Source organism: Bos grunniens, chromosome 9 (assembly GCF_055505025.1).
Source record: "Bos grunniens cultivar Pamir isolate PY7600 chromosome 9, Bosgru_T2T1.0, whole genome shotgun sequence".
In the NCBI taxonomy this organism is placed as follows: Eukaryota; Metazoa; Chordata; class Mammalia; order Artiodactyla; family Bovidae; genus Bos; species Bos grunniens.
In genome coordinates, this window is record NC_141173.1 from 50,873,307 (window position 1) to 50,897,351 (window position 24,045).

The 24,045-nt window shown below is 41.6% G+C and overlaps 1 protein-coding gene across 1 annotated transcript; it reads left to right on the forward strand.

Moving 5' to 3' along the window:
* Nucleotides 1-236: 236 nt before the first annotated feature.
* Nucleotides 237-23,776, forward strand: MCHR2 (melanin concentrating hormone receptor 2). The gene is made up of 6 exons (XM_086316167.1): nt 237-251; nt 551-722; nt 14,874-15,084; nt 20,058-20,252; nt 23,227-23,346; nt 23,746-23,776. The coding sequence occupies exons 1-6, from the start codon at nt 237-239 to the stop codon at nt 23,774-23,776; spliced, it is 744 nt and encodes a 247-aa protein (XP_086172293.1).
* Nucleotides 23,777-24,045: the final 269 nt, after the last annotated feature.

Below are 24,045 nucleotides of genomic sequence, written 5' to 3' on the forward strand. Positions count from 1 at the left end.
TCCCTCAAGACAGGCCAGGAATCATCTTGGGAAGTCTTATCCCACTGCTTTTCTAAGCAATCAGAGTTGGAGTCTCCCATTCATTTTTATCAGAGATAAGAGAAGATATACTTAACAACCTAGGCACTGTGGGGGTTCTAGCCAATACGACTGACGTGCAAGTCAATAAGAACAGATGCCAGCTGTAAACAACCAGCACCAGTGTGTCCTGAGTAAATATTAGCTGTGATTGGAGCATGTACTACAATCAGGTGGAGAACACGTGCACACTATCCTGGTATACTGTTCAATAATTTACTGTTTCCGTATCTCCTCTGGTAATTCATCACATCATATGGACAGGAAGCAATCATACTCACCCTGGAATCTTATGTTGCATGAGTTCTTGGTGCAAAGAAAGCCCCAATAAATATTTGTGGAATTAACAAAAACTTATATGGAAGGAATTACCTCAAAATTTCATTAAATAAATCACATCCTATTCCTTCACAGCTTTAACTACTGGGGGTTCATGGACAATGAATTTACTTCACTCATCCTGTTGTAACAGGATGTTACATCCTGTTGTAACACCTCTGCTGAACTTTTGAACAAATCATGGAATGGAGAGTTTGCTTATCAAACCCTCAGCATGGTGGGTACTGTCATCCTTCCTTCCATGGTTGGGATTCTCTGTTCAACAGGGATGGTTGGCAACATCCTCATTGTATTCACTATAATAAGCTAAGGGCTTCTTTTTCGTTTCCATAATTAACTTCGTTCTATACTTCCTAAATGAATCCTTTCTCCCTTGTAGAATTTTTCCTAATGAAATCAGATTTTGGAAACATTTGTTTAAGATACTTAAAGAGGATCTATAGATATTTTCATCATGTAAATATTTTCATCAAGTAAATGCTGAGTCACAAATATCAAAATGAAGAAACCTAGGCCAATGCTGACTGCTGAGTCAGTCAGTTTTTAGAGCAGCAATTTTTATTCTTAGCCACACATGAGAACCATGATGGAGCTTTTAAAAATCCTAACACACAGTTTTTCCCCCAGACAAATTAACTCTGAATCTCAGGCAGCAGAGCCCAGGCAAGGATTGAAACTGTTTCAAGGCAACTATTTTATTTTCTGGCAATAAGAGTTTTCCTAAGAGGCTGATCTGGTTTGGCTGGTAAAAGAGACTCTTCTGCACTCATTTGGGCAAGAGAGAGACTATCCCAATCACCCAAACATTCAAGCAGTCATGCATGGTGGGCTATTCCCTACAATACAGACCACCCGTGTGGGCCAAGCTGAGAGGCATCTGCTCCCTATCACCTCCTGCCTTTCTGTCACAATCCCCACCTAATTCAGCTAATTTCCTGCTTCCTCTCAAACCTACAGCATAAGGTTTAACTTGGAGCATGAAGAACAAGTTACAGTTGGCCCCCGATATCCATGGGCTCAGTATCTGCAGGTCCCACACCTGCAGATTCAAGCAATTTCAAAACTATCTTGAAAAAAATTCCAGAAAGTTCAAAAAAAGCAAAACTTGAATTGACCGTGCTCTGGCAGCTATTTCCATAGCATTTACATTGTATTTAATACTGTTTACATAGTATTTTCATAGCATTAGGTACTATAAGTAATCTAGAGATGATTCAATATATTAGGGAGAATGTGTGTTGGTTATAAAGAACACGGCACCATTTTATGTGAGGGACTTGAGCATCTTCAGATGTTGGTAGAGGGGGTCAGGGCGGTGGCTGTCCTAGAAATGATCTCTTGTGGATATAGAGGGACCACTGTACTTGTTCTCTACCAGCTTCAGAAAATGGATTTAGAGTTTGCATACACATGCCACATTATTACATGATTATCTTTGCTCTATTGATTATTTTCACATTTAAGTTTTACTTGTTTTACTACATACAAGATGTTAAAACTTTTTTGTCCTGGTCTATGATCATGCTTATAGCCACCATTTTAAAAGATTTTTGTCCTCAGTTCAGTTCAGTTCAGTCACTCAGTCATGTCCGACTCTTTGTGACCCCATGCACTGCAGCATGTCAGGCCTCCCTGTCCATCACCAACTCCCGGAGTTTACTCACGATCATGTCCATTGAGTCGGTGATGGCATCCAACCATCTCATCCTCTGTCGTCCCCTTCTCCTCCCGCCTTCAATCTTTTTGTCCTTATTTATATATTATAAAACAATTTTAGGGCTTCCCTTGTGCCTCAGTGGTAAAGAATCCGCCTGCCAATGCAGGAGACATGGGTTCCAACCCCGGTTCGGGAAGATCACACAAGCTGTGGAGCAACTAAGCCCATGTATCACAATTATCGAGCCTGTGCTCTAGAGCCCGGGAACCGCAAGGACTGAGCCCTTGTCCTGCGACTACAAACTGGAGAAGGAAATGGCAACCCCACTCCAGTATTCTTGCCTGAAGAATCCCATGAACAAAGGAGCCTGGAGAGTTACAGTCTATAGGGTCGCAAAGAGTCAGGCACAAGTGAAGGGACATAGTACACAGGCAGTGCACATGAAACAAATCATCAAAACTATCATTAAATCTACAAAGATGGTTGGATTTCCCATGTGCATGGAAGAATCCTCACAGGACCAACTGAAAACAAGAGCAGCCCTGGGGATGGTAATACGAATGACACTATCCCTAAGAAAGCCCATCACTAGTCACTTTCCCCATTCGGCTTCTTATCAGCCAGGCCACTTTCAAATTTTATTCTCATTATCTCTGTAGTTAAATATTGTATATCAATGGTATTTTTATACCATCCATAATTGAAGGTTTATTTGGTATACTGGAATTCTACTTCTAGTAAATTCAGGCATTCCTTATTGTGTCCTGTAAAACCATTTGTGAATATCAAGCATTTAAAATTATTTCTTAAGTTCTGGAAGCAGTTCAACTCAATATGTATTACTAAATACCTGCTGCATGCCCAGCACTTTTATAAGTGTTATGTAAATACCAAAGAAATATGGCAGCATCTGTCTCTAAAAGTTCACAATTTAGTGGAGGAGATAAGATGCAAATACATGAAGCCATTTGAAAAAGAATACAAGGTATTAAGAACAATCAAATGGGAGGGGGAAAGATGGTTCAAATAATAAGTTCCAGGAAGGGAAAAGAAAGTAATCAAATAGTCTCAGAAAACTTTAAGGAGGCAATAGCATGGAGTAGAAAGTTAATAGTCAGAGGACTTTCCTGGTGGTACAGTGGATAAGAATCTGCCTGCCAATGCAGGGGACACGGGTTTGATCCCTGGTCCAGGAAGATTCCACCTGCCTCGAGGCAACTAAGCCCATGTACCACAACTACTGAACCACACTCTAGAGCCCACAAGCTCCAACCACCAAGCCGGTGCCCCACAACTACTGAAGCTCAGAAGCCCTGGAGCCCACGCTCTGCAACAAGAGAAGCCACTTTGAGTAGCCTGAGCACCACAATGAACAGTAGCCCCAACTCCCTGCAACTAGAGAAAATCTGGGCAAAGCAACAAAGACCCAGCACAGCCAAAAATAAGTAAGTAAATAAAAATTTTTTAATGAAAGAAAGTTAATAGAGACCTGGGGTGGGGGGTGCGGTTTCCAGCTCACTCTGTTTGCCAGTTGTACCTGACCACTTCTCCTTCCATCTTTCCTCATGCCCCTCAGAATTTCTGCCATCCTGTCCTAAAGATCTCCTGGTAGCTCAGCTGGTAAAGAATCCACCTGCAATGAGGGAGACCCCAGTTCGATTCCTGGGTTGGGAAGATCCATTGGAAAAGGGATAGGATACCCACTCCAGTATTCTTAGGCTTCCCTAGGTGCTCTGCTGGTAAAGAATCCACCTGCAATGAGGGAGACCTAGGTTCAATCCCTGGGTTTGGGAAGATCCCTTGGAGAAGGGAAAGGCTACCTACTCCACTATTCTGGTCTGGAGAATTCTATGGACTTAATAGTCCATGGGTATCACAGAGTCAGACATGACTGAGCAACTTTCACTCACTCCTAAGCATACAAATTCTGTGCCTCATGCCTCTGGAGCCTTGGTCCCACAGTTGAGAAACCAAATTCTTATAAGGTGTTAGTCCTCCAGAAATGGTTGCATTTTTACAGATAACTTTTATTTGCAAAGACTCGAGTGAAATTCAGGCCCCATGACAAGCAATTCAAGAAATATTTGGAGCCAGAGAAATTTTAGTCCCTCTCAAATTACACCAATAGACAATGGACCTGATTCCATCCACTCACATGGAGACCAACCTGGCAAAAAGAAGAAATTTGGAATGTGAACTCTTCTTAAAGTCAGTATTGAGCTGTAATTCCTAGAAACAGATTCTCAGTAAGTAAACTGCCATTAAACTGAAAAAAAAAAACAAAGGAAAGAAGGAAAACCTGAGCTGTCATCCTTACAAACTATTTGCAATGATTGTGAAAAATCTATTACTTCTTCATATCATCATTTCATAGATAACATGTGAGAAGACATATATTAATAGAGCTTTTAAGATAAATCTTTTACTTGTTCAAAAATCATTTGAAGGCAACTTAGTTTTTATTTTTATTGCTAAATTGTTAATATTTTTCTTTGTAAACTTTTCTCCAAAAATTTATTAATCAGTCCAAAGTCATTTGAAAGTAGATTAGTTTTAATATTTTTGGCTTAAAATTTAAGTTTTTGTTAATTAATCTCCAAAATTGTTAAGGCAATTTGCATTAATGTTTTTAATCCTGCTTTGCCATGATGTTTTACTTGTTACCTTCTTAACAGAAGATAGCTCAATTAAAGACCACACTAAATATTAGTAGTACTATGCTAAAAATAAGGAGAAATGGATACACTTAAAGAAGATTTAGGACTTTCTCAATTATGATAAACATTGTATCAGAAGAGATTGAATAGAATAGCCAGATCATTAGTGACACTAGGAAGCAAGAAATAACCTAACTTCTGATTTTGCCAATGGAAGACTACAAACGTGTATGAAAATAATAGATTTAAAGAAGATGGAGCTTCTGGAATAAGATATCTAATGTGGCTTTCTTAAAAACTAATTGATTTGTGCTTTAGGTGTGTAAGTATAAAGTAATAAGGCCAGATCACTATTGGTCTGTCATATTTTAAATGCATAGCAGGTCAAAAGGGAGCCAGATTAAAAAATGTAGGAGGAAAATTGGGCCAATTATAACATAAGACTTTCCCCTTTTATTCTTGGGAGAGGGACTTATGAACTCAGCCGCATTACTCAACTATTCTCCATAGCCACAGTGGGTCCTGGGGAACTACTTCAATAAAGGAGATGCCATTTTTCTCTATGGTCCTCCCCCACCTCCCTCAATGTCCTGAACACATCCTTCTCCTGTCTACTGACAGACTGTTACCCAGTGGGCAGAGACTCTCTCAAGAATGCTTTGTCTCCCTATAAATAAAATGTTCCCATTCTGTCATCCCCTGCCCTCGACTGGCTGTCAAGTCAACTAATTTACACTTAATCATGAATTACTGAAACATCTTACTTTTTAACCACCTCCCCGCAGTGATGTCTACATTTTACACAGAGGTTACAAGAAGGATAGTGAGTGTTCCTGAAGGAATACTAATGGCCCAGTGATGGAATTCCAGTTGTTAAGACAAAGATGGGAAATGCTTAAAACAAGCCTCCTCCTTTTCCCCACTCAGCTGAAATAATAACTAAAGCCCCTCTGACCCAGCCCTCTACTGCTCTCCGAGTATCAGCCATGTGTAAGCTGTTGTTGGGGTTGACCCCCACCCATGCTGCACACGTAATGATAGGTTTCGATGCTATGAACCTCACAGCCACATCTGTTTAAATGAACTGGAAAGATGGTTGGAGACCCTCGTTGCTATGGTCCAACGCATCAAGACAACTCTGGAACTTAAAGGGGTTAAATGTCTTCCCCCAAGGACATAATAAATGGCACAGAAATGAAACTAGAATTTCCAATTAGGTTCTCTTTATGCAGAGTTAGCAAATATGTCACTGTGCTCTAAATTCTCCCATCCTTGGCAGTCATCTCTAATCACACAGGTCTGTCCTTTCTGAGTGCCTGTGTGATGACTCAAAATTCTTTTCCAGCTCAGCTCTTTATGAAATCACTGCTAATCCACTGGAGTTGGCTCATGCTGACCTCAAAACAAATGGACGGCGAGTTATTTCTCCAGCAAAAGTGGAGTTTACTCGGGCTCATCAAAGTACAGCAATTTGGGATCTGCAGCTATGGCAAGCTGTGGGCAAGACCTATCTAACAGGGGAAGAACAGTCTCTCATTAGCTAAGCTTTTGCCAGGCAAGAAGAGGAAGTCTTTCTTCTCTTCAAGCTCTGCTACTGCAGAGCATGATAGCATCCCCTTCTGGCCCTCTGACTCAATTTTAATTGAGGTTTCAGTTTATTAATTTTTACACTAACAGTAGGAATTTAATTCAATGAGAGTTAAATGACAAACAGGGACTGGTGAGGCAACTCAGAGATAAACAAAATTAGAAAGCTACCCCAAGGCCACCACCCCTTTCTGGCCCTAGGCTGGATGGAGGGGGAAAAAAAAGTGGCTTAACAAATCCTGGAAATGTGGGCTGCCTGGTGGGGGCTGCAACCACAGTGGGATCTGGGCCCAAGGAACAGAGCCTGCAGGGGAGGAGGTGGAGCCATGAGAGGGAGCCAGCCACTGCCACAGATGCCAACAACACAAAGGGGAAGGAAATACCCCGCCTATCCTCTCTTCTCACCCTCCAATTTCCCTCCAACAGTGCTTCCTATTGGCCAAATAAACCAAATACCAGTTAGCAAGGAGACCTAGCAGAAGCAGAAGATATTAAGAAGAGGTGGCAAGAATACACAGGAGAACTGTACAAAAAAAGATCTTCACGACCCAGATAATCACGATGGTGTGATCATTCACCTAAAGCCAGACATCCTGAAATGTGAAGTCAAGTGGGCCTTACAAAGCGTCACTACGAACAAAGCTAGTGGAGGTGATGGAATTCCAGTTGAGCGATTTCAAATCCTGAAAGATGATGCTGTGAACGTACTACACTCAATATGCCAGCAAATTTGGAAAACTCAGCAGTGGGCACAGGACTGGAAAACATCAGTTTTCATTCCAATCCCAAAAAAGGCATTGCCAAAGAATGCTCAAACTACCGCACAATTGCACTCATCTCATACGCTAGTAAAGTAATGCTCAAAATTCTCCAAGCCAGGCTTCAGCAATATGTGAACCGTGAACTTCCAGATGTTCAAGCTGCTTTTAGAAAAGGCAGAGGAACCAGAGATCAAATTGCCAACATCCGCTGGATCATTGAAAAAGCAAGAGAGTTCCAGAAAAACATCTGTTTCTGCTTTATTGACTATGCCAAAGCCTTTGACTGTGTGGATCACAATAAACTGTGGACAATTCTGAAAGAGATGGGAATACCAGAGCAACTGACCTGCCTCTTGAGAAACCTATATGCAGGTCAGGAAGCAACAGTTAGAACTGGATGTGGAACAACAGACTGGTTCCAAATAGGAAAAGGAGTACGTCAAGGCTGTATATTGTCACCCTGCTTATTTAACTTATATGCAGAGCACATCATGAGAAACGCTGGGCTGGAAGAAACACAAGCTGGAATCAAGACTGCAGGGAGAAATATCAATAACCTCAGATATGCAGATGACACCACCCTTATGGCAGAAAGTGAAGAGGAACTAAAAAGCCTCTTGATGAAAGTGAAAGAGGACAGTGAAAAAGTTGGCTTAAAGCTCAACATTCAGAAAACGAAGATCATGGCATCATTTCATGGGAAATAGATGGGGAAACAGTGGAAACAGTGTCAGACTTTATTTTTAGGGGTTCCAAAATCATTGCAGATGGTGACTGCAGCAGTGAAATTAAAAGACGCTTACTCCTTGGAAGAAAAGTTATGACCAACCTAGATAGCATATTGAAAAGCAGAGACATTACTTTGCCAAAAAAGGTCTGTCTAGTCAAGGCTATGGTTTTTCCAGTGGTGATGTATGGATGTGAGAGTTGGACTGTGAAGAAAGCTGAGCGCCAAAGAATTGATGCTTTTGAACTGTGGTGTTGGAGAAGACTCTTGAGAGTCCCTTGGACTGCAAGAAGATCCAACCAGTCCATTCTAAAGGAGATCAGCCCTGGGTGTTCTTTGGAAGGAATGATGCTAATGCTGAAACTCCAGTACTTTGGCCACCTGATGCGAAGAGTTGACTCATTGGAAAAGACTCTGATGCTGGGAGGGACTGGTGGCAGGAGGAGAAGGGGACAACAGAGGATGAGATGGCTGGATGGCATCACTGACTTGATGGACGTGAGTCTGGGTGAACTCCAGGAGTTGGTGATGGACAGGGAGGCCTAGTGTGCTGAGATTCATGGGGTCGCAAAGAGGCAGATACAACTGAGTGACTGAACTGAACTGAACTGAAGGAGACCTAGAAATAAAGGGCAGAATAAGCTGATCAGCAAAGCATCATCCTACATATGTGGTGTTACATGATTTTTTGGTTTTATTTAACCTATTGCATATATGTGCTCAGATCATGAACTCATTATTGCCAAATTCATACTCAAATTGAAGAAAGCAGGGAAAACCACTAGACCATTTAGGTATGACCTAAATCAAATCCCTTACATTTATACAGTGGAAGTAACAAATAGATTCAAGGATTAGATCTGAGAGAGAGAGCGCCTGAATAACTATGGACGGAGGTTCATGACACTGTACAGGAGGCAGTGATCAAGACCATCCCCAAGAAAAAGAAATGCAAAAAGGCAGAATGGTTGTCTGAGAAGGCCTTACAAATAGCTGAGAAAAGAAGAGAAACGAAAGGCAAAGGAGAAAAGGCAAGATATACCCATTTGAGTTCCAAAGAATAGCAAGGAGAGATAAGAAAGCCTTCCTCAGCAATCAATGCAAAGAAATAGAGGAAAACAACAGAATGGGAAAGACTGGAGATCTCTTCAAGAAAATTAGAGATACCAAGGGAACATTTCATGCAAAGATGGGCACAATAAAGGACAGAAACAGTGTGGACCTAACAGAAGCAGAAGATATTAAGAAGAGGTAGCAAGAATACACAGAAGAACTATACAAAAAAGATCTTCATGACCCAGATAATCACGATGCTGTGATCACTTACCTAGAGTCAGACATCCTGGAATGTGAAGTCAAGTGGGCCTTACAAAGCATCACTACAAATAAAGCTAGTGGAGGTGATGGAATTCCAGTTGAGTGATTTCAAATCCTAAAAGATAATGCTTTGAAAGTGCTCTACTCAATATGCCAGCAAATTTGGAAAACTCAGCAGTGGCCACAGGACTGGAAAAGGTCAGTCTTCATACCAATCCCAAAGAAAGGCAATGCCAAAGAATGTTCAAACTACCACACAATTGTACTCATCTCACAAGCTAGTAAAGTAATGCTCAAAATTCTCCAAGTCAGGCTTCAACAGTACACGAACCATGAACTTCCAGATGTTCAAGTTTAGAAAAGGCAGAGGAACCAGAAATCAAATTGCCAGTATCCACTGGATCATTGAAAAAGCAAGAGAGTTCCAGAAAAACATTGACTTCTGCTTTATTGACTATGTCAAAGCCTTTGACTCTGTGCATCACAACAAATTGTGGAAAATTCTTCAGGAGATGGGAATACCAGACCACCTTACCTCCTGAGAAATCTGTATGCAGGTCAAGAACCAACAGTTAGAACTAGACTTTGAACAACAGACTGGTTCCAAATCGGGAAATGAGTACATCAAGGCTGTATGTGGTCATCCTGCTTATTTAACTTATATGCAGAGTACATCATGAGAAATGCTGGACTGGATGAAGCACAAGCTGGAATCAAGATTTCTGGGAGAAATATCAATAACCTCAGATATGCAGATGACACCACCCTTATGGCAGAAAGCAAAGAGGAAGTAAAGAACCTCTTGATGAAAGTGAAAGAGGAGAGTGAAAAAATTGGCTTAAGACTCAACATTCAGAAAACTAAGATCATGGCATCTGGTCCCATAACTTCATGGCAAATAGATGGGAAAACAGTGGAAACAGTGACAGACTTTATTTTGGGGGGCTCCAAAATCACTGCCAATGGTGACTGTAGCCATGAAATTAAAAGACACTTGCTCCTTCTAAGAAAAGTTATGACCAAACTAGACAGCATATTAAAAAGCAGAGACATTACTTTGCCAACAAAGGTCCATCTAGTCAAAGCTATGGTTTTTCTAGTAGCCATGTATGGATGTGAGAGTTGGACTATAAAGAAAGCTGAGTGCCGGAGCACTGATTCTTTTGAACCATGGTGTTGGAGAAGACTCTTGAGAGTCCCTTGGACAGCAAGGAGATCCAACCAGTATCAGTCCTGAATATTCATTGGAAGGACTGATACTGAAGCTGGAACTCCAATACTTTGGCCACCTGATGCAAAGAACTAACTCATTGGAAAAGACCCTGATGCTGGGAAAGATTGAGGGCATGAGGAGAAGGGGATGGCAGAGGATGAGATGGTTGGATGGCATCACCGACTCAATGGACATAAGTTTGAGTAAACTCCGGGAGTTGGTGATGGACAGGGAGGCCTGGCATGCTGTAGTCCATGGTGTCGCAAAGAGTCGGACATGACTGAGCAACTGAACTGAACTGATATATGGTTATTTCTGGCTGCAAAAAGAAAACATGTCTTTAATAGAATTTCTCTTATACATTAAACATATAAATAAGTCAAAAATCAATCATACAACTACAACCAAACAGATAATTACTGTGATTACTCAGACATACTATTTCAGTGTACGTTTAAACTAATATTTAAATAATTTTGGGGTCATAACTAGTTACATAATTGATGTTTTTTTTACTCAATAAGTATTTTCCCATTTGGGCTTCCCTGTGGCTCAGACAGTAAAGAATCTGCCTGCAGTGCAGGAGACCCAGGTTAGATCTCTGAGTTGGGAAGATCCGTGGAGGAGGGAATGCCAATCCACTCCAATCCTGCCTGGGAAGTCCCAAGGACAGCAGAGCTTAGCAAGCTATAGTCCATTGGGTCGCAAACAGTCAGACATGTCTGAACACCTAACATTTTCACTTTCATTTTCCCATTTGATTAAATATTCTTCCAAAGTATGATTTGTAACAACTATATCATGACTGCAGTCATGAAATTAAAAGATATGTGCTCCTTGGAAGAAAAGCTATGATAAAGCTAGACAGTGTATTAAAAAGCAGAGATATTACTTTGCCAACAAAGGTCCATATAGTCAAAGGTATGGTTTTTCCAGTAATCATGTATGTATGTGAGAGCTGGACAATAAAGAAGGTTGAGCACCAAAGAACTGATTCTTTCAAATTGTGGTACTGGAGAAGACTTTTGAGAGTCCCTTGGACTGCAAGGAGATCAAACCAGTCAATCTTAAAGGAAATCAACCCTGAATATTCATTGAAAGGACTGATGCTGAAGCTGAAGCTCCAATCCTTTGGCCAGCTGATGTGAAGAACTGACTCACTGGAAATGACCCTGATGCTGGAAAAGACTAAAGGCAGGAGAAGAGGGTGACAGAGGATGAGATGGTTGGATGGCATCCATGACTCAATGGACGTGAGTTTGAGCAAACTCTGGGAGACAGTGAAGGACAGGGAAGCCTGACGTGCTGCAGGCCAGGGGGTGGCAAGAGTCAGGCATGACTGAGCAACTGAACAACAACAACAATATCATTTATTGCATGGTATTGTGGTATACCTTTGTTTATCATCATATTTAGACACAGTCATATTAACCATATGGAAAATGTGTTAGCTGAAATGATCATTGGTTTACATCTTTTTATTTTTAATGTTTGGTTCGTAAGAAACAGAAATCTAATGAAGTCTGGCAACAGGAAATCTGAAAATTAATTAGACCTAAAAAGAAAATAGAAGTTAAATACTTAGAAAATTTACCATTCCTATTTAATTACTTTTAATTTGTATGTTATTACTTTCAGTAAAAAACAAAAAGCAATAATAGAATCTGTTATACTTGTTGCCCTAGTATCTATGACCAGATAAATATATTACTTGCTTCAGAATTCTCTTTTGCTATAGACAGTGTCATCTAGAAACAGTTTAATTCTTTTGAATTGCCAGGTAATGACCTGCACCATCCTCAACAAGGGAATTACCATAACTTCTAATCAGTCAATGTTGGACACCTGTCTGAAGGAGAGCAAGGGTAACAAGTCTAATTGCTGCAATTCAGACCTATGCAACCACTTATGGGTTATATCCCAATTCAAATAACATCTATTTAACAGACTAAGATTTATTGGATTTTATATTATTGTGTTTCTGTTTTTTTTTTTCCAACTGACCTCTAGTGTCGGTTCCTCCCGACTGACTCTTCTTCTGGAGGAAGACCTGGAGAGGACAAAGGAGCAGAGACCAAGAACAGCCACTTAGCAGCTCTTTTGGTTGACATGATCTTTTCCTCAACACTCTTCTTGGTTTTTCTGATATGAGTCACTCAACAATGCCCAGAGTGTGTTGCTGAGTAAGGATTTGATGGCAGAAACTTCTTCACATGGTGTGTGGGGCCAGGGCCTGCCCTGACTGATGCCTCACATGAGGCTTTGATGGCTTAGACATAAAGTTCACAGGCTGTGGAATTTGCAGTCCCTGAATAACAAAGATACCCACTAGCTTTCAAACAACAGAGCAATAGCACCAGATCCAGAGTGAACTAGTAATTGTGGTATAATCTTAAGGCCAATTCTTCTGTGCTATTTAAATCTTTATATGTTCTCAGTACATATGCCACTTCTTCCAAGAAATATGCCTTGACCAACCCCAGAGGAGAGAGGAGAGACTATTTTTAGGTGCTCCTTCATAACATTGTAAAGTCATCATTTATTTACCTATGTCTGGACTATAAGCTTCTTGATATTAGGGTTTATAGGTTATTTAGCTTTGCAGCCCAAAGCACAATATTATGCCTGAAAAATAACTGGTGTTCAATAAAATATTTGTTGAATTAATGAATAATATCTCCCAGATAAAGATGATATATTTTTATTACTGAATGTCCCAACGCTGATGATAGGGATCAAGTGAATTTTACATTAAAATTTCTGCTCTCAGAAAATTCTTTTGCCTTCATTTCCCCAAACAGGAGAGAGGAGATCTCTCTCAGGGCCCTCCACCAATTCAGTCATTTCATATGTCTTCTCTACACTGTCTGCATTTCAAGGTCTTAATTAATAGGCTTTTCTCTGAGTTAGATTTTATTGGAATATTTCTAAGTCATGGTTGAAATTTTTTTAACAATGGCTTCAGTTCAGATTTGAACTTAACAGCTTCAGTGGAGGGGAAGAAAATCACATTGTGCAATGGAAACATTTATTTTTCCTGTTTAGCTGTATTTGATGCTAGGGATAGGTAAAGACAGTCTATTGCATGAGTGAGTTTAGAGTTGGTATAATTTGATGCTGTGTAGAAATTACTTCAAAACTTAGTGGCTTACTATGGAGAACAGTATGAAGACTCCTTAAGAAGTTAGGAATAAAACTACCATATGACAACAATCCCACTATGGGGCATATACTCTGAAGAAACCATAACTGAAAAAGACACATGTACTCCAGTGTTCATTGTAGCACTATTTACAATAGCTAAGACATGGAAGCAATCTAGATGTCCACTGACAGATTAATAAATAAAGAGGTTGTGGTGTGTATATATATATACATACATATACACAATGGAATACCACAGCCATAAAAAGGAATACATTTGAGTCAGTTCTAATGAGCTAGATGAACTTAGAGCATATTATACAGAGTGAAGTAAATCAGAAAGAGAAAGATAAATATTGTATATGGAATTTAGGAAGACGGTACTGACGAACCTATCTTCGAGGCAGCAGTGGAGATGTAGACATGGAGAATGGGCTAATGGATACAGCGGGGGAAGGAGAGGGTGGGAAGAACTGAAAGAGTAGCACTGAAACATATGTATTACCATGGACAGGGAGGCCTGGAGTGCTGCAGTTCATGGGGTCGCAAAGAGTCGGACACGACTGAGCGACTGAACTGAACTGAACTGAACGTTATTAGGTTGGTGCAAAAATAATTTCAATTTTGCATTGTTGAACTTTGTCATTTGATACTGGAATGCATTCTTAAATAAACGTGGTATTAAAAAAAAAAACAAAACTTAGTGGCTTAAAACAATCAACATTTGTTATCTTACACAGTTTTGAGGGTCAAGAACAGCCTAGCTGGGTGACTCTGGCTCAGGGTCTCTCTTGCTGTTGCAGTCGAGCTGTGCATCTTTAGATGACTATCCAAAGGCTTGGCTGGGACTGGAGCATCCATTCCCAGGTAGCTTCCTTACAGATCTGGCAAGCTGGTGCTGGTTGTTGGCAGGAGGCCTCAGTTCCTTTCCACGTGGACCTCTTTATAGTGATACTTGAATTATCTCACAAGATGGCAGCTGGCTTCCCCCAGAGAAAGCAATCCAAGAGATAGCAAGGAGAATACCCCTCCATGCCTTTATGTCCAAATTTTGAATGCCATTACTGTCCATTCCACCACATCCTATTCACTAAAAGTGAGTTATTAAGTTCAACCCACACTCAAAGGGAGGGAATTAGGCCATGCCCTCCTGAAAGCAATATCAAAGAATTTGATTTGTAGACATATTTTTAAACCACGGCAGGCAGTTATCAAACAAATAGTTTAAAACGTTTGAATATACACAAGACAAGGCATTCATATGTGCATATGTGGTGGTTTCCTTTTAACTTTTAAACTTAAGTTTAGCAGTTGAAAAATCTGTTAACAGATGGCATAAACTGAAGGCGTGCCCTCTCAATGTCAATCCTCAGCTTTCCCTCCATGTCTTTTGGGTCCAGGAAAAAAACGATTCCTGACATTTTTATCTGCAGCCTGGCTGTGGCTGGTCTGGTCCATATCATTGGAATGCCATTTCTTATTCACCAGTGGGCCCAAGGAGGACAGTGGGTGTTTGGGGGGCCTCTCGGCAGGACCATCACATCCCTGGATAGCTGTAACCAGTTTGCCTGTACTGCCATCATGACTGTAATGAGTGTGGACAGGTAAGTGAAGAGATTCTGAAATATCTCAGCCTAATTTAGAGGTTCCTGTACTTCTTCGAGGTCATCCCAATTTCAGCAACATCAGTGCTGGTTTGTAATAGCAAAGCTCCTCTCCATTCATTTGTTTCATTGTAGGACAAACCAGTTAATATTTTCCACCTTTCACAGAGGTCCATTTTTAATGGAAAACTTAAAACACTGTGAACATTTCCTCTTCCCCAATCATTCTTTCCAACTCAGTTTTTTTTACAATTGACTGCAAGAAAAAAGCCCACAAAATCATGAAATACCAGAAACCAGAATGAATTCACTCCCCCAACCCCTGCCCATCATTATTGCAAAAAGGAAGCCAAAAAAGGAAGCCAAAGTCCTGAGAAGTAAAGGAAATGGCTAAAGACACACAGAGTCAGTGGCAGAGCTGAGAACTGAAGTGGCTCTCCTCACTCCCTTCAGGGTTCTTTCTGGTAAGTTTCACATCTCACATACCCTTGTTATCACCTAGCAGGTTTAGAGAATACATGAAGTAGAGGGCTCCTTTACAGCTATGAAGAGAAGTCAGAGTTACAAGAAGACCATCCTTTGCACTCACTGTTAGGATCAATTGATGCAAATGCTGCCATTTTACATCACCAGACATATCCCGGAACATTGATTGAAGGCAAAAGGAGAAGGGAACAACAGAGGATGAGGTGATTAGATTGTATTGCCAGCTCAATGGATATGAATTTGAACAAACTTGGGGAGATAGTGAAGGACAGGGAAGCCTGGACTGCTGCAGCCCATGGGGTTGACAAGAGTTGGACCCAACTTAGCAACTGAACAACAATCCCAGAACATGTCATAGCCATGTTTACCAAGCTCGTAAGCTAATGTTACTCAAGGAGATGATGGTGATGGCGAGATGTTTGTGGAGCCAGTGAGTGCTGAAGCCCAGTTCAGAGCCAGGCTGTCCAACTCTAGAGATGGCAGGTAGCTGGCAACTACCTCACCATCTGGCTTCTTTTAGGAAGCCTGTGAGCTAGGAGGTTAGGATGTTCCCTGTGGCATCTAGACGGTATGGATTTTCACACCAGGTCTTAGCAGCATGCCCCAAACAGAAACAAATCCTGAAGACAACAGTAAAAAGCACAACAGTAATATGCCCACTCAGAGAAAAACCCATGTAAAATCTCCATCCGCCTTCTTTCCACCCCAGTCCCAACCCAGCACACTAGTCCCTCTTGCTCTGATCCACTTTTTCTTTCTCTCTTGCTTTAAACATATTAGACTTTAATGTCTTTGGTATACAGAGATAAGTGTGTGTTGTTTATTGTCTAGCTTCCCCCATACATCAAATGTGAATTACACAAAAGCAGGATCTTTGATCACTAGTACATTCCGAGTGTCTGTGTAACAGTGCCTGGCATATGGGCACTCAAACACTATTATGAATGAATGAAAGCTAGTCTTAAATTCCTCTGAGTCCATGGAGGACTCTTTCTTGAGCTCTGCCTCTTTTACCCTTCCAACAGGGCCTTTAGGGTTGGGAAGTGGTGAGCAGTTCATCAGACGGCTGAACAAAGGAATAACAGCGTTCATATAAATCAAATTTGCTGGGTCATTATTATTCAAGCGTGAATAACGATGGTAATGTTTAATGCATTTTTTTAATCCTGCTGCTTTTCTACAAAAGAATTCTCAGAATATGTAGAGTATACTTCTCAACTTATAATTAACATCACATTTTTTAATCTACATGCTAGGTAGGTATATCTGGTTAGTTCAGCTGATACCACCAAAGCTCACAGTGTGTGGAATAAAGCCTGGTAAGTTTAGGGTTCCAACACCAGGACCAGGGCCCTGTGCAGGGCTGGAACCCACTTCAGAGAAGCAACTTAAAATACGAGCCTCACTGTTGTGATCCCGTTCTCAGCAGAATAAAAGCTTCTTCATACCACGTATGTACCATGAAGGCAGAAGAGTATTGGCTTTTTCTTTTAAGAGGGGGAAACTGAACCTCTTCTGTAAACCTCTTACTGCAAATAAATTGAAATCACATTGTCTGCCTTAGAACAGACCACAGAACATTTCCTAATCATCACAGGGTTTTTCTGAGTGTGTATATGTGTGCATGTGTATCTTACACAATTGAATAGCATGTATTTTTTTTTAACCTTATGGGCACAAAATGCTAAAATTTTACTTTCAAATAAAGACACTCAGGCCTTTATCTTTCTCCCAGAGGATCACATAGCCAGAGACAAATGAAGATTTTGTAACACTGAACTTTTTTCCCAGCCTCTGGAATTTCTCGTAGTTCTAACTCTACTAAATTCACAAAAATTCAAGAAAATGTGTAATTTTGTAAAACAGAAATGAAGTTTTATCTGTAATTCCAAAACTGTCAGTGCATCAGTATGTGATATTATTTATACATTTATTTTAATGTTCGATTTGTTCAGTCCCTAAGTCCATGTCCGACTCTTTGTGACCCTATGGAGTGCAGCATTCCAGGCTTGCCTGTCCTTAACCACCTCCTGGAGTTTGCCTAAACTCATATCCATTGAGTCAGTGATGCTATCCAACCATCTGGTCCTCTCTACTCTTCTCCTCCTGCCCTCAATTTTTCCCAAGCACCAGTGTCTTTTCCAGTGAGTCAGCTCTTTGTATCAGGTGGCCAAAGTGTTGGAGCTTCAGCTTCAGCATCAGTCCTTCCCATGGATATTCACAGTTGACTTCCTTTAGGGTTGACTGGTTTGATCTCCGATTTAGTAGACCATAAATACCAAGTGTTTCCCCAAACTCTTTCATTTTCCTTTCTCTGATTAGTTAATAATTGCAAGTATATGAAATATTTTAATAGTAGGTTCCTACCTTTAAAGCCATATGAAAAAAATTTTAGACACCCAAAATATTAAAAATATTTGCTTCCAGGTGAAAGCTACCTAGACTTTTGTTAGTGGTTACTTTTTTTAATTAAATTTTCTGGAACAACAACCAAGTCAGTAAACAGAAGCCAAAATTCCCTATTCATTAATTTAACAAATATTTATTGAGCATGGACCATATGCTAGGAACCATGCAAGACACATGAGATACAGCAGCATTAAACTAATAGCCAAGGCTGCTGCCTTCATGGTGCTTCCATTCCACAGGTGTAGACAGACATTCTGTGAAAAGTCACATGGGTAAATGTGTATTATTATCTCCACATAATGATACATCCTAGGAAGGAAAAGTAGAGTCCCCTAATATCCAAATTTATAGTCATGGGCCCTCGTATAGAGTGAGTGGTCAGAGGAAGCTTCTCCAAGAGGGAGACCTAGTGGGGATCAGAGGGAAGGAGGAACTAGAAGTAGGTCCTGCCAGATGGGCTGAATAGCAGGTACCTGGCACTGAAAGACACAGAACTTGAGGGAAGGCCAGAGACGGGCACAAACTTCAGCCTGAGTGACAGGAAGGCCAGGTGGAAAAAGACCTCAAGGGTCATGGGGAGAATTCTGAATTTTATCTGAAAGGCAAAGAAAAGTCACTGAAGGGTTTTCAGCTGGGAAGGTCATCAGAGACGATTCCCTAACCCATCGATGCCATGACTCCATTGTCTTTAATCCCAGACAGAAAGATGGTGGGGCTGCTGTACAATCACTACCTATTCCCTTCCTCAGCAGGGAGGGAAGGGGGCTTCGTCTCCTTAGCGACAGGTGACTGGTAACGCAGATGCAGGGTAGGGAAGGAGGGGTGGCTGAGGTACCCGGGGCCACAAGCCTGTCCCTGCATGCCAAGGGCTCCCTTAACTGAGTGCAAAATTGAAAAGCGAGGAGACAGAGACTTTTCCATTTTCATAAATCTTCATTAAGAAGCTCTACAAAATCCTGGAGAAAATTAATAGACCATAGACCATATTTCACATTTATTGAATGTCCACTAATCCTGCTTTCCTACAGCCCCCAGCCCCCTCAAAACCGTGCTTCCTCAAATCCCCTCCTCTGGATCTGAGCTCTCTTTTTCATGCTTGAGCTTGCTTCTGAAAAATTATTCTTGGATTTACTGGAGGACCAAACATGCTTGCTGTATCAGGATTTTCAAGTCTAATTAACGATTATCTTTCTTCTGGATCAAAATGGGGGGAAAAAAGAAAAATAGAACCCTTTCCCCATGAAATTAGTCCATTTCTGCACCCCTATCAGCCTTAAGCCTCAGTTCTCTGAGGAATCTGCATTGTCTGTACTAGTCATGTTTGATTACTCTGTTAGTTCTGTGACCTGAACCTCTAAGAGCCTTTGGCCCTGACTCCAACGCCATCTAAGCAGGATGTCTGTCCTGGGTGCCCAAACCTCATGCTGCTGGGGATCCTCCCACCAGCCTCCTTCCTGTCCTATATCCGTACACCCTCCTGGGAAGTAGGCCATTCCCATCTGGAGGGAATCTCCCTACCCTCATTCAGATACAGTTTTCCAGAGCCTCCTGCACAAGGGAAGCACCTTTGTAAATAAAAAGGTTGTGGGACTTCCCTGGTGGTCCAAGTGGCTGAGACTCCGTGCTCCCAACACAGGGGGGCCAGGGTTCGATCCCTAGTCAGGGAACTAGACCCCACATGCTGCATTTTGGATGCTGCCACGAAAGGTCTTGCATGCCACATGCCATGTGTCACAACTAAGACCACAACTAAAACCCAGCACAGCCAAATAAATAAATAACTACAAAAGGGTCAGCAAACCGAAAAAAGTTTGCATAGCAATGTACCATTTTCAGGGTCTTTATGGAAGTGACTGCTGTGTATCAGTGAGTGGTTTATTCAGACTTACAGGGTCAAGAATTGTTTTCTCTACAAGTACCAGCCAGCTCTTTAAAAATATAACTTTCTTTCACCCTGATAGAGGTGTGCTTCAGGAAGGATCATAATACTAATAATTTACTCTTGTCATGAACCTTTCATCCTTGGAGCTCAGTGCTTTTATTGATTGTTCCCAAACCCTTCTCCACTGGCTTTGCAGGTTCTTGGCTCTCGTCCAGCCATTTCAACTGACAAGCTGGAGAACCGGGTACAAGACAACCTGCATCAATCTGGGCCTCTGGGCAGCTTCCTTCATTCTGGTGTTGCCTGTCTGGGTCTACTCGAAGGTCATCAAATTTAAAGACAGCGCTGAGAGTTGTGCTTTTGATTTAACATCCCCTCATGATGTACTCTGGTAGGTTGTTAAAACTTAAGAAAAATAGAGTTGAATTAAGTTGTGAAGTGCTTCATCCTCCTTGTGAACATGTGAGCAGCCACACGGAGTGTCCTTAGGGAGCCTCTCCGGGCCCGTCTCTCCACTTAAGTTCTCTGCTTCCCACCATCAAGTCGATAGTTTGATTTTTAAGGATAGGGTAACCTTTAGAAAAAAATTTTGCACTTAATCATGTAACCTCAATGGGTGCAACTATATTTAAATATGCATCTTAAAGATCCATGGAGGCCAGTTTCAGTGGGAACATAGCAATCAAGGGACAGGTGGACATCACAAAATGGTCTAGAGTTCTGAGACTCAATCCTTGTCAACATGCAGCTGGAGTTTGGCTGGGTCCCTGGAAAAGATCTATCTGAGTCCTAATTCTCAGCACTTGTGGATATGATCTTACATAGAAATGGGGTCTTTGCAGATATGATCAATTTGAGATGACATCTTACTGGATTAGGTTGGGCTCTAAATACAATGACTGAGGCCTGATAAGGAGAGGACGATTTACAGAGACACACAGAGAGCATGCAGGTGAAGACAGAGGCAGGGATTGGAGTGATGTCTGTAAGCCAGGGTCTGTAAGCCAGGAACACCAGGCATGACCATAAAACTCCAGGGAGGCTGGGAGATCACATGCTCAACACCTCAAAAAGGAACAACTCTGCAAACACCTTGCTTTAAGACTTCCAGCTTCTAGAACTGAGAGACAGATTTCTGTCCTTTTAAGCCATCCGGTGTGTGGTAATTTGTTACAGGAAGTTCTAGGAAACCAATACAGCAACCAACACAGGCACTTCTTATGTTTTCATTTTTTATTGATTCATGTATTTATTTTTGGCTGTGCTCGGTCTTCGTTGCTGCACACGGGCTTTCTTCAGTTGCAGAGTGGGGCTACTCTCCAGGTGCGGTGCACAGGCACCGCATGTTCTCATGGCAGTGGCTTCTCACTGAGGAGCATGGGCTCTAGACGCACAAGGGCTCAGTAGTTGAGGCTAGCGGGCTTAGCTGCTTCAAAGTATGTGGGATTTCCCTGGACCAGGGATCGAACCCAGGTCAAAATTTTTCTAGTTGAAACTTTCAACAGAGCATTTGTAATCCCTAATTAAATGTTTCGATCTCCTGCTAAGGGCCAGGTATTGTGCTGGTGCTTTTTACATACATTATGGCAAGTCGGTCTGGCAGATTCCTTTTTCCCATACCACCACTTGTCAAATAGAGAAGTCATTTCTGCATCACATAGACACAGCCCAAGAGGGATGGAGCCAGAGGCCTGACAAGGCCAAGAATCCAGCAGCAAGAAATTTCCAGAGGAATGCAACAGTAAAATTAATACCATGATTATTTATTTGCTATTTCTCACACCAGCACTGGCTCCACCCACAGACAGAAACCATCAGCCCATCTCAAGGTAAAGTGATGTTTAATCATGGTGGGCTGATAGATTAACCTGGGCCCCACCTGTCTAAAAGGAGGGCAGGACCTGAAGCTCACCATACAACTACAAGACTTCGGCCTGTGTCAAATAAACAAAGACTAACTATTTTGCACCTACAGCTGTTTCTGCTTCTTAATGTTGGTTATGGTAAGGGACATTCTGAGGTTTCAGATTCTATTGTTTCTCTCAGAATTAAGTCCTCAAGATGAACAAAAGGCTGGGACTAGTGTGCTATGTTCAGAAAATCTGTGGTCCCAGAGCTCTTTCTCTGCCACCCTGTCCACACCCACCCAATCCGGGTTGCCTTCTTCCAGAGCCTTCCTGGTAGCTCAGCTGGTAAAGAATCCGCCTGCAATGCAGGAGGATTCAATTCCTGGGTCGGGAAGATCCCCTGGAGAAGGAATAGGTTATCCACTCCCAGTGTTCTTGGGCTTCCCTGGTGGCTCAGACGGTAAAGAATCTGCCTGTAATGTGGGAGACCTGAGTTTGATCCCTGGGTTGGGAAGATCCCCTGGAGGAGGGCATGGCAACCCACTCCAGTATTCTTGCCTGGAGTATGGACAGAGGAGCCTGCAGGGCTACAATCCATGGGGTCACAAAGAGCTGGACATGAATGAGCAACCAAGCACAGCATACAGCACAGGACACCAGAGTTCTGCCAGGAAGGACACCTGGTGTCTCTGCAGAAACGGAGTGGCGCACGTGAGAGCTCTCCCTGGTGGAGCATAGGGAAATAATAGCTGATTTGACAACAGGTCCTCCTGGGGCTTCCCTGGTGGCTCAGAAGATAAAGAATCTGCAGGAGACCTGGGTTCAATCCTTGGGTACAGAAGATTCCCCTGGAGAAGGGAATGGTACCCCACTCCAGTAATCTTGACTGGAGAATCCCATAGACAGAGGAGCCTGGCAGGCTACAGTGCATACTGTCACGAGAGTAAGAAAGACTGAGCAAGTAAGCATGCACACCCACCTCCTGAGTGCCCATTGAGAGGCCATCTGGAGCCTCAGTTACCACTGGGTTCAAATCTCACCCCTGCCACTTACTGTGTGAGTAACCTTAGGCAAGCCACCTAATTTACTCAGCTAGTAACCTGTGTCTTAGTTTCCTCTTCTGCAACATGAAGATGTTACTGGCATTGTATTCATGGGGATGCACAGATTCAGTGGGTTAAAATAAGTAAAGCACCCAGCACAGCGCCTGCTACAGAACAAATGCCACTTATGGCCTCTTGTTGCTAATAACACTAAATATAATAGCAATAATAAGCACGCTCACTTGTTCTGTACTCAGTAGCGTTGGCTGCTGAGAAGGGCTGGCAAGGGAAGAGTCGTTGTCTGTGAATAACGAAAAGCATGACTTCACACCTCTGGATGTGAAAGGACCCAGGGATCCTTAACGTTTGCTCCAAGCACTGTTATTCTGGGCCCTGAAAAATCAGAGAATCATAAACCGTGAAAATCAGTTCTAGCATTGTGAATGTAAGTCATGTCCTCTCTCTCATTTTATAGGTATACTCTGTATTTGATGATAAAAAGTTCCTTTTTCCCTTCGCCCTTGATTTTGATGTGCTATATTTTAATTTTATGCTATACTTGGGACATATATCAACAGAATAAGGATGCCAGATGGTAAGTGTACGTCTTATTTGTTAAAAGAACAATTCAGAAATCTAAGATATCTACAAAAGGAACTTAAGCAACAGTCACTTGAAACATGCCAAGCTCAGACATATGGGCATTAATGTCTATATAAGGCATTTTCAGAAAATAAGCCATGTTCTGAAGCAGAAAATAAGTCATATTCTGAAGACTTATTTTCAGTTATGAAAATAAGTCATGTTCTGAGATTTGAGGATCTCTCAATGATAAATATTGAAATTAATGATGTAATGGTTTCATAAAAATGTATGTTTGTCATCACCGTTATTTAAATGTTTTATTTGTACATTTTACAGAGTTGTGTACATATGTAAAGATCCTAGATACTGTGTATAATTTATAGCCTTTTCATTTCTGTGACGTTTTTAGTGTAGAGAAGCAGGATTTCATTAATATTTGAATACTTAGAATAAAGTCAATTAGGACTAAATAAAGCCAAAAACTTACCTAAAGACAATAACTTAGGAAGGATCTTTAAATATTTGTTGTTGTTTGTCATTTAGCAACTAAGTTGTGTCTGGCTCTTTTGTGACCCCATGGACTATAGCCCACCAGGCTCCTTCTGTCCATGAAATTTTCCAGGCAAGAATACTGGAGTAGGTTGTCATTTCCTTCTCCAGGAGATCGTCCCAACCCAGGAATCAAACCCACATCTCCTGAATTGGCAGG